The sequence below is a fragment of the Cyprinodon tularosa genome, unplaced genomic scaffold (genome assembly GCF_016077235.1).
Source record: "Cyprinodon tularosa strain WSP-4 unplaced genomic scaffold, ASM1607723v1 ctg195, whole genome shotgun sequence".
Lineage (NCBI taxonomy): Eukaryota > Metazoa > Chordata > Actinopteri > Cyprinodontiformes > Cyprinodontidae > Cyprinodon > Cyprinodon tularosa.
Genome location: NW_024038707.1, coordinates 520,498 through 539,861, shown reverse-complemented (window position 1 = coordinate 539,861; position 19,364 = coordinate 520,498). Strand labels below are relative to the sequence as shown.

At 37.8% G+C, this 19,364-nt stretch overlaps 1 protein-coding gene across 1 annotated transcript in view; it reads right to left on the bottom strand.

Moving 5' to 3' along the window:
- LOC119782521 (CREB-regulated transcription coactivator 1-like) overlaps positions 1-14,983 on the bottom strand; it is a 45,874-nt gene extending 30,891 nt beyond the window's left edge. The window contains exons 1-3 of the mRNA XM_038283518.1: positions 14,823-14,983; positions 10,226-10,342; positions 4,733-4,858 (exon numbers count right to left, since the gene is read on the bottom strand). Of these exons, the coding sequence (XP_038139446.1) occupies positions 4,733-4,858; positions 10,226-10,342; positions 14,823-14,948 (369 nt within the window). The 5' untranslated portion in view covers positions 14,949-14,983. The remainder of the gene's footprint in view (positions 1-4,732; positions 4,859-10,225; positions 10,343-14,822) is intronic.
- Positions 14,984-19,364: the final 4,381 nt, after the last annotated feature.

Below are 19,364 nucleotides of genomic sequence, written 5' to 3'. Positions count from 1 at the left end.
TGTATACTACAAGATGCACAATTTCCAATGAGGCTGAAACTTGGCCCGATTGAAAAATTCTCGCACAACTGGAGAATCGGCACGAAAAGGCCAAAAAAGTCGTACAGTGTATGCCCGGCTTTACTAGCCTGGGTGCCATTCCGAACGTAGTCCCGCCCACAACGTTTGAGGTCGGGAAGTTCGGTTTGGCATTGCTCAGTAGTAGCGCGAGTATGCTCGCCCACTATCTGGCGAACCAATCAAATTGTCAGGGCAGGCTTTATACGATGATGGACAGATGATCAACAGTAACGTAATCAACCACGTCACCAAAGCTTTTTTGGATGACAACAACAATGGCTGCCGCTGGACAGTTGAGGTGAGTAGATTCTGCTATTAGGTCTGTTCTAGAAGATATCGACAGCAAATTAATTTTAAAAGAGGAAAAAAGAAACGCGATCAAGGCTCATCTTCCTATTCTAGGCGTGCAACTGCACGCTTTGATTTTTATTGACAACAACTATGCGTCGCTTAACATACGTCACGCACTCCGTTGCTCTTATTGGTTGTAGGTCTATCCAATTAAGTGCAGAGGCATTTTTTTTCTTGGTTCGTTCGAAACACGCCCCATAATCACAGCTCTATGGAGCAGCATCAGACTCATATTCTGACTAGAATTGAGTAGGACTACGTCAGGCTACGGCTTTAAGGGTTTAGATACAAAATCCTTTCACCGTATTTTCCGGACAAGAGCCACTACTTTATTTCTCCCCCCCGTTTTGAACCATGCGGCTTATAAGAAGGTGTGGCTTTACTGTGGATTTTACCAAACTGCCAGAGGGTAAAGTCAAAGTTGGAAATCAAAGAATACGGGACTATTTTTCATTTAGCACAAGAACATGCCAGCAGCGGGCACGGCAGAAAACAGATGTCCTGAATTCACACATTTTGACATTGATTTGCTGCATTAAAGCTGCCGAACCAATGAAGAGACTGAGCTCAACTCCTGTAGAGCTGAAATAAAGCTCCATCTTTCAGTCGAAGCTCTTACGCCCACAAGCCAATAAGCTAACGGGAGCTAGCCTTCTTCTTGTTCCCTAATCCAGGAGCTATGTGTAGAGCTCCCCCTACAGGTTTGGTGGGAGGCAGTTCAGTAGATTTCAGGGGCTTATGAACGTTTCCATTTTATTTAAAAAAAACTTAGTAGGGGCAGCTTATATCCATGTGCACTCTATAGTCTGGAAAATACGGTAATTTAACCAAGCATGTTTCTGATCTTTCCGGAGTTTATGACCAATCAATCTCTCCCCCAAAAAAACAAAGCAGATTTGTTTTTAAATTACATTTTAATAAAGAGTCAAATTTTTTAGATAGTTTATACCCTCATCAATAACATAAATAATTTTTTTGTACATCAACCTGATAAAAAACAAATCTAACACATTAACATGACTTTCAGTGAGTAAAATCATGTTGCTCACTTAGAAAGCTTTCTTTGAACATCTAAGAACCAGGGGTGTGAATAATTTAGGGCCTAACTGTAGTTGTTTGAAATGAGAATTAGCATTTAACTATCTAGGGTCTGCAGTTTTTAACACAGCTCTGTTTGTTTTTTCAGTTCCTCTATGTAACATGATCGAACTCGCTGAAACAAGCATGTCTGAGACGGCTGCTCACTCTCTCTTTTTCTAAGAGCTGCTAAAGAGAAACTGTCTGCACAGTGAAGAACTTGTATCCTACTTTGTTTGTAAAATGACTTCAGCGCCATTCTTAAACTTACAAATATCAACATTGGATTTCTAAGATCACCTCTGACGTCGTTCCTCCTCAGGGGAATAGCAGATACGTATATTTGCCAGGGCCAATTTGTCCTGTTTTTAAATAAAACAGAACTGATAAAACATTTGCTCTCACTCGCTTGTTGCTAATCAAACCAGTCGGGTTTTTTTTATATGTAATATGGTTTCCTTTCCCAACTGGAAGATAATTACGAGGCGCTACCATGCAGTTAAATGATGAGTTATCACATGCAAGCTGCAGAAGAAGAATTATCAAGCTGCAGGCATCATTCTAAGGATTAATTTCAACACTATGATCTTTTCAATAACTTTTTCAATAACCTAAAATTACAATAATAAAGCATCAAACTATATATACGGTTTCTCATTCTATGTGGTTGTGAACTGGAAAGGAGCTGTGGTTCTCTTTCATTAACTGGAAATAACTTTTGTAATTTACCGTAGAGCGTCTAATGATGCAGTTATATACAAAACGAATGCCCTGCAGGGTTTCTTATTGCTAATTTTGTTAGTCGCCTGGGATTTAGCACTCAGTTAAAGGACTATTACCCTGTATTTTAAAAGGACTGATCTTTATTTGACTATTTGGTTATAAATATTACACTGATTTTTACACAAATGAGATTTATTAATAATTTTTTCTTAGTCCTGGAGGAGGAGAATATCTAAACTAGACTGAAAAAAATAAGGCTAAATCTTTCTTTTGTGATTTTGGTCTGTGTAAGATTTATTTATTCAGTTTTTAATTGAACCAACAATGGGGGAAAAAAGAAACAGTTTTTTTTTTATTTTTATTATTTGTTTCAGAAAGCACTAAGAGATAAATGTATTTTAAATTACGAAAAAATTATTCATAGCATTAGTTCTGTCTTATTAAAGTCGTAACTTTACGATGGTAAAGTTATGACGTCACAAAGAAAGAGTCATAACCTAACAAAAATAAAGTTTTAACCTTTCAGAAAAGAAATTGTTGCAACATTTCCTCCATAAAGTTGCAAAATTACCATTAAAAGTCGTAACATTCCGAAAAAACGAAATAGCAACATTATGAGGATAAAGTAGTACAGTAACAAAATTAAAGTTATAACATTGCGAGATTAGAATCAAAACATTAACAGAATAAATTAGTAAAGTTGTAACATTAGTAGAAAGTTATAAGAATAAGGGAGCAAAACTGTAACATTCCAAGAATAAAGTCGCAACATTTCAAGACTAAAGTCTTATTATTATGAGAAATGTAACATTATGAGATAAAACTTTTAGTATTACCAGAATAAAATCTTAATTAGAATCCAGTGATAAGATTAAGGGAAGAAAACTGTAACATTACGGAAAGTAATCATTACGAGAATAAAATTAAAACATTACTAGAATTAAGTCGTATCATTATCAGAGTAAAGTTTGAACTTTTCTAAAATAAAGTACTAAGCTTAAAAAAGTTAAATTGTAACATTATTAGATTAAAGTCATAACGTTACAACATAAAATTTTGCAAAATCATTAGATTAAGTTTATAACATTACCAGATTAAAGTCTTGGCTCTGTGGTCCTGAATCCGATACGCATCTGATCTGTTCGCATTCATCCAAACTGAACGCCTTTAATGCTAAACAAAGGTCACTATTCTGCTACGCATAAGCGGACTGAAAAACAACAATGTGTGGTAAAGATTCTGTCATCCAGGTAATAGTCATTCCAAAAAAGTTTAAAAATACAATGAGTTAAAAAAACAACAACAAATTCCAGTGGATTGTTTTTTTTTTTTGTTTTTTTACTTTTTTGCAACAACCGTGGTGGATAATACGGAGCCCCTAAAGGGACATGGAGGGAAAAAATAAACTTTTGCGAGATCCTGCAAAAAAATTAACTTTTGCGAGATTCCGCAATACTTTTGCAAGATCTCCCAAAACTATTGCGGGATCTCGCTGAAGTATTGCGGGATCTCGCAAATACTAAACTTTTGTGAGATCCTGCAATACTTTTGCGAGATCCCGCAATACTTTTGCGAGATCCCGCAATACTTTTGCGAGATCTCGCAATACTTTAGCAAGATCTCGCAAAAGTTTATTTTTTTGCGGGATCTAGCAAAAGTATATTTTTCCCCTCCATGTGCCTTTAGGGGCTCCATATCGTTCACCACGGTTGTTTTGTATTGCGGGATCTCGCAAGAGTATTGCAAGATCTCGCAAATAATAAACTTTTGCGAGATCCCGCAATAGTTTTGCGAGATCTCGCAAAACTATTGCGGGATCTCACAAAAGTGTTGCGGGATCTCGCAAAAGTTATTTTTTTCCCCTACATGTCCCTTTAGGGGCTCCGTAGGACGATAATGTGGAGAGTAGTCTTTTTTTTTTAAGCACCTTGAAAAAATTTAGTTTTTAAGGTTGGGCAAGATTGCTAGATGAGCTCCAGCACTACCATCCATGAGCATGCTTGCTCGTGATGTCACTGCGTCCTCTACTGCACATGCGGCATACTAAAGCTGTATGAATGCAGTTCACACAGGAGATCACTTACGAGTCGCATATATTTGGAAATGTGAACGGCAACGCAAAAAAAAAAATGGATTTCACAAAAATTGGAATTGAGCATTAAGGCCTGCAGTGTGAAAGTAGCCTTTTTTAGGTCAGAGCCCAAAACCAAGTTATAAAAAAGTAGTACGCTGCAGGTTAGCATTTTTCTTTTTTACATATTTTGTTTACAGAAAAATAACTGAGAAGAAGAAGCTCTCTGAGTTTCCACACTGAGCTATATAGATATATAATGTATCATAACAAAATGACTGGTATACTTTTTACAATTTTTTGTAATTTTTGGTTTCAAAACAAAGATCGAAAAGCCTGAATGTACACTGAGCACTGCAGAACAGGTAGATCCTGAGTTTGTCAGAGAAAGGAAAAACAATCATAAACATGTAGACTGTAATCAAGTCTTATGGCAGTTTTAAAGGATATCTGGCGTCCATGTTTGTCTATAGAGAGAGGTTTTCGATTGGGCGATGTGATGCGATTCCGGTCGCGGTAGACTCTGTCCACCAAACCATGGTGTCGGGTGGATCTATTAGTGTCGAGGCCTGAATTCTGAGACAAGAGGACAAAACAGTGATAAAGAACATCCAAACTAAATCACTTGCTGTGTGAGTGTTATCCTCCCCACTGTGTGAGTAAATGCAAGCTTTCCTTAAACTATGAAGTCATGAGTTTATAAAAAGCCTTGTCTGTGTTTGGCCTGTGTTGCACAGATTTTTGACAGCAGAAAATAAATGATGCCTCTAAGCACAAACTGGCCGCAGAAGAAGGGTGGAAGATAATGTGACTCTTGGATAAATAAAACGAGGACATTGGAATGTGGATCACATAATAAGAAAAAAGTAAAGAAAATCAGATAAAAAAAGGTAACAGAAAAAGTGTCCCAAAGGCTGTTTATAATCCTTATAAATAGCAAAAAAAAAAAAAAAAAAGAAAAAAAAAAACAACAGGCCAATATTCCGTTTTTGCGTTTTCTGTTCGTTTTTGCGAAATCGTGGGATTTATTAAGTCCATAACTACTAAAATTTAACCTTTTAATGTGTTACACCTTTTTTTTCTCCAATAAATGTTGGGAGAAAGAAAGAACACACTCTCTACATGCATGCAGAGACATGAAAACTGTTCCATTTCTGTCAAAGGGGGTTAAATCTCCATGCCAGAATCCTCCCTCCAGAAAAAAGAGATTTGCTGATTAAGCCCCTGTCACACCTTAAAGATTTAGCCCGCTTATGCCTCACGTATGAAAAATCTGACAAAAACGCTGGCATACGTTGGATGAGTAATGGGTACGTTTTGTATAAGTTATGAGTACGCCAGAGTATGCCTTACATGGGGTAAGTTAAGTTATCTGATCGTTGACATATGCTAAATGTTAGTTACTAATGTTAAAGGTAAGCTCTGTGTCTACACCTTGAAGCTTTCTCTCTCCGGTTTGTTTTCCTGAAAAGAGAGTATATGTAGTAAATAACTATGAGACCTGACAACAGATTTTGATAGAAATTTTAATCTAACTCAGATCAGAGAAGTTGCTTAGAGTTACAGAAAGCAGCTTCCTACCAACCGGGCCACGTTTAAGAGTTAAAAAGGCATTTTATATATATTATCTCCAGTCTGCCACATCATCACATTTTACATCATGCATGTTTCCAGATAAGGAGACATCCATGGCTCCAGCCTTATTAAAATAATGTTCTTAGCTGAAGGACGCCGCTCTCATTCCATTCCATATCTTTGCCACATACAAAATTACAATTATAATTGTATATAGCCGGACAGAGGAACTGGCCTAATTAGCTAAACTACTGGGGAAAACATCAGTTCTGACACGCAACAGGTAAATAATATCAAGGATTAATAGAATCACACATCATTAATGAAAATTATCAAATCGTGGCGTCTAGATTATCGAAATCCTCTGAGTAACATGTGCATAACTTATCCAGAACCTCTCTCCAACGCATATCTGACGTGTTCCAGACGAGCGCTGAACGTGTTTCTAACTTCCAGCTACTGTATAATGGCATATTGGTATAAAAGGAGGAAACCGTCAGTTCTCCTCCAGACTTCATCCCCATCATAGGGTGACCCAGAAGGTGAGTGATGGATCCTCCCTGCGTTCACGCCCACCACCAACAAACTTACTAGCAGACATGATGCTGAATCTGCTGCGACTGCAAACCTTCTGTCTTTCCTTTTCTTCTTTTTAATTTATTTATTTATTCTTTTTTTTTGTGGGTGGTAAACAGCAGCTAGGTTAAAGGTACACTATGCAACCGGTGTTGATTTTCCAGCGAGGCTCCCCCCAGAGGGCGAAAGTAAAAGTGCACTGTCATAAATATGCACAGCTGTTCTCCTGGTTTCTCCGTCAAGCCAGGCGCAGTTGTTTTGAGCTTAGCAGACAGGCAAACGCAACGAATGACTAATGCTGCGTTCACACCGCAGCTGGCTCGACAGAAGCAGCGAGTTTACATGCAAAGTCAATGGTTGACGCGCGTAAAAGGTCCCGCGGCGCGTTTTGAGCAGCAGGCGCAGCGCGTCTGAGCAGCTGATGCTACGTTCAGACCGGACGGCCAGCTGCCCCCGGTGTGAACGCAGCTGAAGCAGCGCGTCGGGCGCGTTTAATCATCTAATGCAGGGAGAGAGACACAGCGCTGATGATCAGAGGCTATGATCACTTCTCTTAAACAGTTTATTGACGCCTAAATTGACTTAAAATGCAGAAATCTGCCGGCAGAATATGCAGTTTGGATTATTTAGATGAAAAACACCTACCAGCTGCCGAGGCTGCTGATGAAGGAATTCCTACTGTCGCGCACCGCTGGTATGTGGGGGTCTGAGCGGCTCCGACAGAAAAAATATTGAAGGCAGGATAATAATCTGAATGAACTGACGGCACTGATTACGTTTTCAGGTGTATTTTCTCACTTAAACACATATTAAAACTACTTTATTCCCACTGATCACAGCAAATATAGCTGCAAGGCAGAGAAAGGATAGTGAAGCTCCGCCCAACGCGCGTCAGACACACTTTTGCACCGCGCAGCCAGAGCAGCAAAGCTGCTTCAGCCGCGCGTCAGAACTAAACTGGTACAAGCAGCAAAAATGAAGCAGCAGACGTGATTTTGCTGCTTTTGCTGCGTGAACGTAGCATAACTGCACAAAGATCGCCACTGTGCTAGCAACGAGAATGCTTTTAACTGGGGGCGTGTAGCAGTTCTCGTCGTAAAGCAAGACTGACTCTCGCGAGACTTCTGAGCCTGTGGGTGCGGGTCGGTGCTCCTGCAATTGCAAGTGCAGTATTTCCCCCACAGACCACCAGGGCGGCCGAGAATACCTTTGTTCAACCTGAAATGACTCATTTAATCATCCAAAACGATATGGAACACATTAATTAACTGAAAAATGTTGCATAGTGTGCCTTTAATACCGCAATCAAATAAATCTTTTTATGCAGACCGGGCGCCTCCGGGCGCATCGCTGCCCCCCTCAGGACACTTGTGGCTTGTGCATCATTTCATGGGCATTACGTGCCTCATGCATATATTAGGCTGTCTTTGGACATACACTCTGGACTCGGTATGAATACTCTATGTATACGCCCAAAACTGAAAATATACATAGAAAGTTGAGCGTATTCCAGCGTTTTAGGAGATCCTGGGACGTCAGGCATATGTTGGCTAAATGGGCAAGGTGTGACTGAGGCTGGTTCTGGAAGGTTCTGATAAATTCCTTTCACCTGAGGGAGACGGTTTGGATCTTCCTAGATAACAGCAGCCGTCATTTAGATCTTGGCTTTAGGCTTTATCTGAGCGGTCTGTCATAGTCCTGATAGCTGTAGTTGAAAATTGGGCTGTGTTTGGTCACTCTGATTTTGTCCCACTTTGGTCCAATAAAAGATCTAAAAATTACAGCTTTTCACCTTCACTTTTCAACCAAATATAGACTTCGTTTAGACGTAAATCACATCTTTTCAACTGATTTTTGGTGAGTTTGTTATACCTTTCCAACAAGGTGACTCAGGAGCTGATATTGATATCCAGATCTTTGAACTGATGGTTTATGAATCTAGTTATTCAGAAAAGGGTTCCAATGTCATCAAAGGTTCATCTGTCCTTCTTAGATCTTCATTAAGCTCTCTGGATTTCTCATTTTTCTAAATGTTAGTCAGTCTACGTTATACTAATATGTTGAGATTTTAGAAATAGGATTTTTTTGGCACTAATGGCCTCTCTTTTTAGGTTGTTTCTGATAGTAAGCAGACAGGAAATGGGATTAAGGAGAGAAGACGTGCATTAAAGGTCACCATCCAGGGAAGCATTAATGACCAAAAGCCTCCGGACTCAGTCTTTGCACTGCAGAACCCTATATCTGTTTAAAATAGAGATTTTCTTTAAATAGAAATGTAAGGCGAGGCTATTAGGAGTGTGAATCCGAACCCGTAAAGTGTTGCTACTCAACTGTAGCACTCAGGAGACAATGCAAGTTTGTCATATTATCCATTCTAAAATGTTGTTTGCATGTTTTTGCTGTTGTTAATTTTACATTTCTGAATTATTTCCACATCCATTGTGATTCTGTTTATAAAGCGTGTTCCGTGATGAATGCTTTTAACCAGTAGCGGGTATTCTCTCTGGGTTTCAATGTCGAATTTAAAACATTAGTACTCAGGTTAACTCCGGCTGTTCATGAATAAATCTGACATTTGAGACAAAGCTTTGATTCAGAGGAGCCTTTTTATAATTACTTTATGAAAATAAAACCAAAATGATTCCAAAAAGAACCATTCAATTAACTCATTAAATGTTTGAATTGAAACAGGCCATGATGGCTGCATTTTAACTACTCCAACCTTCCTCTGAGCTCTTCCCTACATGCCTATGAGACAATAATCAAAGGCGAGCGTTCATCAAAAGCCCTCTCATCTCGAAATCAACTAAAACTTCTTCCAAGTGTGTTTAGTCAACTTCACTTCAACAAAGCTGTGTTCTGCTTTAGAACCAGGGTCAACTCTAGTGTTGGTAATAAACTTAGAAGTGTTGAACTACTGGGAGAGGCTCTGACAGCAGGCAGAATATACTGTAGCTTAGTTTTTTCTAAACAGAGCCTCTTTGTTTACACACAGCTTAGAGACAGGCTCAGAATAAGTCAGGATGAAGCTGACATCTACATCCAGGGAAACAATAATTAGTAGACTTATTAAAACACACGAAACATAAAAAAGAGAAGGATTGGAGAGGAGATAGTGTGTTCCTTCTGTTTAGAAAACCGTAATATCTGAGAGAGGGACCTTGGATCAAATAATGAATCCTCGGAAGAAACTCTATCACCCTTCAGGAGGAGAAAAATACCAAATAGTTTTACTCTGAGCTCAAGCCTTTACTTAAAAAGGAATATTATGGAGTGAATTTTGTTCCATTATTGTTCCATTATTTAAAAGAATACATTTTATAAATGAGCATCTAAAGAAAAAGGCCAATCTAGAATTGGATTAACTTGGTGCAACTTTTTTTTCCTTAAGAAAATTATTTTTTATTTTCATTTTTTCATTTCCCTTTTTTTTAATAAGTTTAGAAAATTGCAAACTTTTCCATTTATGTTTTCTTCACTCTATGCCGAATAAAAAACTCTCGCTCTTGACCAATAGAAATGTGTTTTGCTCCTCACTCAGCATGCATCAGAGCAGATTTGTCCGTTTCTGAGATGTACAGCTTTCCCAGCATGCACTGCAGCATTTGAATTTTCTTTAAATCCATCCTAAACCTTCAGTCCAGTTCTGGTGTAGTTTTCTTCTCCTCTACCTCAAAAAATAGGGCTCAGTGTCTCTCAGAGTGTTATGACCTCTAAAAACCGCCCTTCGGTCTACCTGAACAGTTCGTTCATGGTTCTGTACAATGCAGGAGTTTATGAGCGACGCCTCACCTGAAAAGGCAGATCAGCAGTGCAGTTTCCAACCTGATTCACATTTGGCAAAGAGCCTCCGTAGTACGGCCCGCGGCTCGATCCCATCTGCAAATACTTTGTGTCCTGCAGCTGTAGCTGTAAACAGAAAAAGAACACAATCATTATAAGAACCTGGGAAGTATTCACACCCATCAAACTTGCTTTGGGAATAAGTCGATACCTCCATAGGTTTACAGCAAACTGTTTTTTAATCTAAACTGTTCTGTTAGGATTTCATTAATTTGTTATTTTTTCCAGGAGCAGGACAATCTACTTCCTTAAAACTGTGTGATTTTGTTTAAAGTCCCTCAAAGTTAATAGGTTACAGAGATAAACGACTAACCCCGCCGTAGGACTTGTGTGATTTGTTTCTGCTAACTAAAATAAATATCTATAACCAATCTGAATATCTGTAACAATATACTTTGACATTTTTTACATTTTTTTTAACTAAATTTTTTGTAAAAAGAAAAAAATTATTAAAACATTGTAAGCTGTTTAGTTTGAATTAATTTAAATAAAATGCTGTCATTCCTGGTAAACGACGTATGCTAGGTCCTGTAGCGCTAGCTCTGTCCAGCCAAATCAGCAATTACTAACATTAAACATTTTCAGTTGAACAGTTTAAATTTATGAGAATGTATAAATAAAAAGAGGTGATAATGTTGAGAAAGTGGAGAGGGTCGGCTGAAGAAGCTGATGTCAGTTTGGCTGCTTCTAGGAGATGCTAACTGTCAGGTTGGGAGGAGGTTCCAGTGGAGGACCCAAATGCAGAGACATAAGCTGAAGGGGGTTTATGCAGATTTATTTATCCAAAGAAGGCAACACAAGCAGAAATACAAAAACATAAATTCTTAGGATCCACAAAAATACTGGAAAGGGAAGAAACAACGACAAACCAGCAAACAGTAACAGGAGGTGCATATATGGGAGAGAAATAAAGACCAGGCTAATTAGCAGATTGGGAGCAGGTGTGAACAGAGGAGGCTAGAAGGGAGCTAGGGGAAAAAGAGACTGACACAAGAGGGCAACAAGAAATACATAACAACTCAAATACAATAAAAAATTATAAGAATAACACAAAATGGAAATAAAACCAATGAAAACTCAAAGATAAAACTTAAAGACAACTAAAACCATGTCACTAACCCATGGAAAGCTATGCTACAAAGGGCTCCAGTTTCTAACTGAGGCTGTTTATATTTAGCATCGGGGTCAACACATTTTCTCTGATATATAAAACCATTGTGTTACAACAACTTAAAGATGCTTCACAGTCACTTTAAACATATTTCATTATCTTCAGATTTGATTTTAATTTTACGTTACATTATGCTAATGGTGTTAGCGCTAGCTAATAAAGTAAACAGCAGATCAGAATCTGATAACATCTGTTAGCATCAACATATATGTCATGTATAATGGCTCATAAAAGAGGCAGTGTGGCGTTGTATAAATATACCAGTCAAACTCCATGCAATAAAAAAACAACTGGTAATGTTAGCCTTCCTGTGTTTACTCTGCAGGTTCCAGTCCAGTAGGACCTAACCACGTCATCTACCCAGCATGCATTGCACAGGTGAAAAAATGGAAATGTTCATGGGCGAAAAATACAACAAAGGATAATTTTCAGTTTTTACTTTTTTTTTCTACTAATCCTGGATCCATTTCATTTACTTTTTCACAACATGATAAATAAAAAATACATAATTATATGTCAAATATATATACATTGTGCCAGCTGTACTACACACTCACTGAATAAACAAAAATGTACTTATACTAATCTATAATTACCTTTTGGGATATATATATGTATTCATTCATATATATATTTTGTTGTAGAAACAAGTTTTTCACAGCGTCCTAATAAAAGCAACACTAATAATTGAATAATAAGATTTTTTTTCTGTAATCTTTTTAATGCTGTAAACATCTATTCTATTCTATTCTTTAATGATGAGACTAAAGCAAACAGAGCTCTAGTACCTGAAAAGTATCTGACAGAAAAATCCCATAATGCTTTGTGAGGAGAGCTCTCTGTGCAAAGCATTCTGGGATACATCTGACTCTTCTGAGGCCTTTCTTTTCTTCTCATAAACTTCGTAGACACTTTTTCTCTTACGACCCTCGGCCATTTTCAAAGAACCACGGGGAGAAAGGTGAGCTTCAATGACTGTCTGAAACCATAGGTCACCACGGATATACGCCTGAAAGTGCGCAGAAAAAGATAGCTAACGGGACGAGCAAGTAGGACGGCCTTATGTAAAGATATCACCAGAATGATTGACAAGTAGGAGGACCACTTATTTAGATGATCCATGCGGAAATAAAAGATTGTCCTCTATACCTTTAAATGGAATAGACCCAGACAAACTTTATTGTCATTTTGTTCACACAATGTGTATACAATGCGACATTTTGTTCAGTACAGTTCTCAAGACATTTCCATTTCTAAAAGTGCAGCAGTGATAAAATGTAAACCTGCTGATCAAAAGTAAACATAAGACTGAGATGATTTGCAGTTTTTCCAACATTTATCGCTTTTTTTCTCTCGATTTATTCAACATTCAGCAGCCTAATGGCACTGTGGAAGAAGCTATTTTGGAATCTGCTGGACCTGCTTAAAGGAATAGTACACCCAAAACATGATTAGCCTTCATTTTCTACTCACCCCCATGCTGAACAACACTCTGGAGTACTTTTTTGATATCTCAAATGCATCTGGAGATCTGGGAGGCTTCTTGCTGTCTGCTGACATTCAAATAATGGAGGTCTATGGCGCCCGAGGCAGAAAGGTCCATAAAAGTCCACAAAAAACGTGTCAATATTCCTCCATACTGCTCGTCCAATGTATTCCAAGTGTCCTGAGTGGGTAGGGTCCATAATTTACTCGAAACAAAGTCATTTAGAATGTTTTTAGAGCATAAACAGTAGTGTATAGGATTTCCTAAAAGCGCGTTCACGAGTCTACGGAAACCGCGGCAGACCAAACCAGATGAAAGTGCGCATTCAGCTCGGCAAAGAACTCATGCTCTTCCTCAACACTGAAGTCCTCAGACATTTTTCTTTCGTTGTTTCTTTCTTTGCACAGGTAAACAGCACATTTCTTCTTCTACGCTTGCATTATCGGCAGAGCAGACGCTGAATGCGCACTTTCGTCTGGTTTGGTGTGCTGCGGTTTCCGTAGACTCGTGAACGCGCTTCTAGGAAATCCTATAAACTACTGTTCATGCTCTAAAAACATTCTAAATGACTTCGTTTCGAGTAAATTATGGACGCTACCCACTCAGGACACTTGGAATACATTGGACGAGCAGTATGGAGGAATATTGACACGTTTTTGTGGACTTTTATGGACCTTTCTGCCTCGGACACCATAGACCTCCATTATTTGAATGTCAGAAGACAGCAAGAAGCCTCCCAGATCTCCAGATGCATTTGAGATATCAAAAAAGTACTCCAGAGTGTTGTTCAGCATGGGGGTGAGTAGAAAATGAAGGCTAATCATGTTTTGGGTGTACTATTCCTTTAAGATGCTTCGAAGCCTCTTCCCAGAGGGGAGCATTATAAAATGTGAAAATAGTTATTTACACTAAACATGTTTACTTTTATTAAAAAAGTTTTCAAAATTCCTTTTCTTCATTTTAAAATATATTTTTTGATTGCAACAATAATGACACTAATTTCACGCCATACTTTTCACATTAAAGGGACCTCCCTAGTCCTCCTCTCTGTAAATCTGATCAGAACTATTACTATATGCCTGCAACACAGTTTCATCTTTATAATCCTCTGACCTCTGAGTTTCTCCATCTTTAAACATCTGCAGTAATCAGTAGTGGAGGATTATATGCTCGAAAAGACGCTTTGACCTCAATGAAAGCAATATTTAAAAGGCAAAGAGAGGGAAAGTGGTGGATGCCACCTCCCCTGGTCTTTCACCTGACCTGCCTGCATTCTCATGACATTTCCATTTCCACTGTAACAGCAATCAGGACCGTGTTTCCACTCAGCAGCTGCAGCCCAGCCCCTCTCATCTGGATTTGCTCTAAAAGCTTCTGCTGTGTGGCTTAAATTTCTGGTAATCTCAGGGCTTTTAATATTTGTGTATCAGTGCACAGGCCTGAGGAGCTTCATGCACACCACATGTCACCGGCCTGCATGGAGGCGATGGAAATACAACCACAATCAATTATTTCACTATATCTTTTCGTTAGAAGGTTTAAATCTAAAAAGGTTGAGGATGATGATGATGATGATGAGGAGGAGGAGGAGGAGGAGGCGCGCGCGCTGTCAAACAGGCATGCACGCCTCTTCGGTATCACCGCAAAGCTAAACATTAGAATAACTTTTTAAGGTCGGAGTCCCACAGGTCCACATGACCCACGCAGGGTGGAAATCTCCTGCCTGCTCCATGTGCTGTGGGCTGAGGGGGGATCACAGCTGCAGCTGGCGGAGGATATGGTTTGTTATTGTTTACCATCGCTGCCTGAATGCTGCGCGCATCTGACAGACAGACAGACGGACAGACAGCTCCTTCCAAACCAATGAAGCTGTGCAGTGTGCTGCTCACCCTGGCTGCCCGGGTAATGCTCAGGTCCTTCATCACCTCCTCAAACGCCGCTGTCTCCTCTGCCTGCTTCTGGTTGTGTAAAGCGATTTTCTCGCTGAATTTCCGCGGATTGTTCGAAGTCGCCATGTTTCGCTCTTCTGCTCCGTTTTTCCCACGTTGGTCAAGTTACACCCAGAGAACACGACCAGCTTCCGGTCAGGGAGTTTAAAACATAAAATAATAATAATAATTCAGCTCATTCTCTTTTTTATATTATACGACAAAGTATTAGGGCCATGACAGATTTTTTTTTTCTATTACGAGAATAAAGTCGTAACATTACGATAAAGTCATAACATTACGAGAATAAAGTCGTAATATTACGAAAAAAAAGTCATAACACTACGAGAATAAAGGCGTAATATTACGAGAATAAAGTCGTAATATTACAAGAATAGTCATAACATTACGAGAATAAAGTCGTAATATTACGAGAATAAAGTCATAGAATTACGAGAATAAAGTCATAACATTACGACAATAAAGTCATAACATTACGAGAATAAAGTTGTAATATTACGAAAAAGGTTGTAACACTACGAGAATAAAGGCGTAATATTACGAGAATAAAGTCATAACATTATGAGAATAAAGTTGTAATATTACGAGAATAAAGGCGTAATATTACAAGAATAAAGTCATAACATTATGAGAATAAAGTCGTAATATTACGAAAAAAAGTCGTAACACTACGAGAATAAAGGCCTAATATTACGAGAATAAAGTGGTCAAATTACGAGAATAAATTCATAACATTATGAGAATAAAGTTGTAATATTACGAGAATAAAGTCGTAATATTACAAGAATAAAGTCATAACATTACGAGCATAAAGTCGTAACATTAAGAGAATAAAGTCGTAATATTACGAGAATAAAGTCATAAAATTACGAAAATAAAGTCATAACATTACGAGAATAAAGTCGTAACATTACGAGAATAAAGTCGGAATATTATGAGAATAAAGTCGTAACATTAGGAGAAAAAAGTCGTAACATTAGGAGAATAAAGTCGTAACATTAGGAGAATAAAGTCGTAACATTACGAGAATAAAGTTGTAATATTACGAGAATAAAGTTGTAATATTACAAGAATAATAACAATTTCCTTATTTGTCAAACCGATGTCAAAGTATTACTTTACATGATGCTAAAAATTCCTTATTTTATGGAAGAAAGTGCTTCTTGTAGGAGTTGTAATAAAATACAACTTGTTTCCCGTAGTTTTAGGACTTTAGGACTAGGACCACTTTATTTTTGTAATTTTACGACTTTATTCTCGTAATTTACGACTTCATTCTCGAATGTTATGACTTTAGTCTCGTACATTTACAACTTTATTCTCGTAATTTTATGACTATTCTCATTGCGACTTTATTCTCGTAATTTTACGTATATATTCTCATAACTTTACGACTTTATCCTCGTAATGTTACGATTTTATCTCTAGCCTGGCCCTAATACTCTTAGACTTATGAAGTATAAATATAGTAAAGTTCCATCCATCCTATTAAATGTATTATACTATAATGATATGGTGCAAACTAATTATGTACCATTAAACTACACTATTCCATCCTGGGAACCTTCACCAGTATATTCTACCCTGTCAACCTTGGTTCTACATAGTAAAGTACATAGTATGATTGTAAACATGATTAGATGTTTATCCACATAATTCAGATTCTTGCATGTACTAAAGTAAATAGTGTATTTTATTAGCTGAAATAAACTTAACATGTTCATTCATTCCTTGTAATTTACAATATAGCATAGTATGGTATAGTATAGTATAGTATAGTATAGTATAGTATAGTATAGTATACTATAGTATAGTATAGTATAGTATGGTATAGTATAGTATAGTATATTAGAGTATAGTATAGTAAAGTATAGTGTAGTATCATATAGTATAGTATAGTGTAATGTAGTATAGTGCAATACAGTGTAGTATAGTACAGTAGTGTAGAGTATAGTATGTCATGGTCAAATCCAATATTGAGTACTATAGCATAGCATAGAATAGTATAGTAGTATTGTGTGGTATAGTATATGGGAATATGCCATGCTATACCATAAATGTTGTGCTCTATCATAGTACATTAGTGTAGTACTGTATTACATATGAGTAAAGGGCACTATATGCTATGCTGTGGGGAGCACTTAAATATTAATGACAACAATGACTATTTATTGCAATTTACATGTTATAAAACTTTTAGGTTAAAGAAAAACTTTCTTTCTGCTTTTCTTTTTGTTTTCTTCTGGACTCTTTATTGCATCAGAATGGAGATTTACAGACTATGATAAAAAGGAAAGACTCAGCTGGGAGCTCAGTGCTGTCCAGTTTATTATTTAAACCCATTTGGAGCGGGGCTTTTATTTTGACAGCTGCAGCAGCCTGCTTCCCATGTCGTCTCTCCTTGCGGAGGCTTTGCGTGTTCCCGCAGCTCCGCGGGGGTGTTGTGGAGGCGCACTGCACATCTGGACTGCGGAGCAACTTAAGACTGGATTTTGCTCGTGGTCCTTTTTGGCATTTCTTCTGCAACCGAACAGCATAAGATTATATATTTATCATTTTTCTTGTGTTCAGTCGTTTTCCAATCTCCATGATAGCCTAGAATCAAACTGATGGTAAATACTTCATTATTGGATGGATGGATGGATGGTTCTGGGTTTCTCTCTGTTCGTAATAAAAGTTATTTTATGACGGCCAACCTGATTTTTCAGATTGTTAGTGAACAGGGGGGAAAAAACTCCAGATTATGATTGGTTGCCTCCACACCTATAATTAATTAATTGTTGTATTTTCCAGCCGGTGGAAGCAAACTGGGGCTGTTTAACCTGCCAATAAGAGGAGTGTAATTTGGCTGTAAAGTTGCCATGGTAACACAGCAATGGAAGGAACTTCAGTAGAGGTGGAACAAGTAAAAGTTATGCACCTACTGCTTTATTGATGAGCCTTCATCAAGGGGCAGATAGTGACAGCTGAGGCTGTTAGTGAGGACTCATCGGAAGGAGAAAACAAACACTAAACGCTGTGGTTGGAGAAATGTCTGCCAGATTTAGCTTAGTGAGAAAGACTGGATTCATAAACCCACCCATTGAACAAAATGCTACATTCACAATAGTTATCTAAATAACACAAAACTGAAAACAGTAATAATAAATAAGAAATTACTAGGCTAATTTAGGTTATCCTGAGCTATCTCTATAGTTATGCTGCTATAGGCTTAGACTGCTGGGGGACATAGGGAACCATATTTCATCATTCTGCTTCATTCTATCTCTATTCTCCCACTCTGCAGAATCTATTAGTTCAATCTCTAACGTTCTGCTCTCTCTGCTTTTTCTTATAGTAGCTTCATCTGGTCTTTCCCTGTTTGGCTGTGACTCCATCCTGGAGAGGAATATCATCTGTGCTGCTGCCATCAACACCTTTGTTTCTAGATGTTGGAGATCGGCCTGTTTTCCAGTGTAGTCCTGTTTCTCTGACTGTGACTAACTGGATGTGCTCTCTTTCATCCTCTGAAATGGGGGGGTGGCTTGGAGCTCGTCTGCCTGGCTGTGTGTTTCCTGGATGGGGCCGCCTTTTACAGCTGCTTTTTCTATCTCTGCTTCTGTCTCCTTGAACCCCAGTCGGCCTCAGCAGATGGCCGCTCACACTGAGCCTGGTTCTGCTGGAGGTTTTTTCCTGTTAAAAGGGAGTTTTTCCTCTCCACTGTCACTCCAAGCATGCTTAGTGTTAGAAATTGCTTTTGAGTCAATGAGTCGATGCAATCAACTGGTTTTCCTTAGATAGAAAACTTTGAATCAATCTGACTGTATGATCTGGTGAACTGTAAAGTGCCTTGAGATGACTTGTGTTGTGCATTGGCAAAATAGAAATAAACTGAATTGAAATTGAATTGAAATTATAATTTAATAAAATAAAATATAGATTTTGACTTTTTGTTATAAAAATTAATTCCAAAAAGTCCCAGAAAAAGTAAAGCTCCTTGCTCAAGAATAGCGAACAAACATACGTGTGAACATGTGCCGAAGTCTGCACATTTTATGACCATTACACAAAATACCTGATTGCAGTGATTGCCTCAAAGTATTGTAAAATACTTAGTCTGGGATCTATCTATCTATCTATCTATCTATCTATCTATCTATCTATCTATCTATCTATCTATCTATCTATCTATCTATCTATCTATCTATCTATTACCATTTTTTAATCATTCATATTTATTTATTGCTTTTATCAATTTCGATTTATTTTACTGACTGCTGATTTATTTATTTTTTTCTGTCTTTAATGGAAAGGTCTCCAAACTTTCAAGCACAGCTGTACAATCTTTCACTGAATCCTTAAAAACCATTGTCTTTTCATTTTTGTGCAGGAATAGATTGAACTATGGAGTTAAATTTGTTTCATTATTTTTATTTTTGTAAATGGACATTGGAAAAAAAAAGATTTTTTTCAAAATACAAATGTGAAAAGAATGCAATCCAG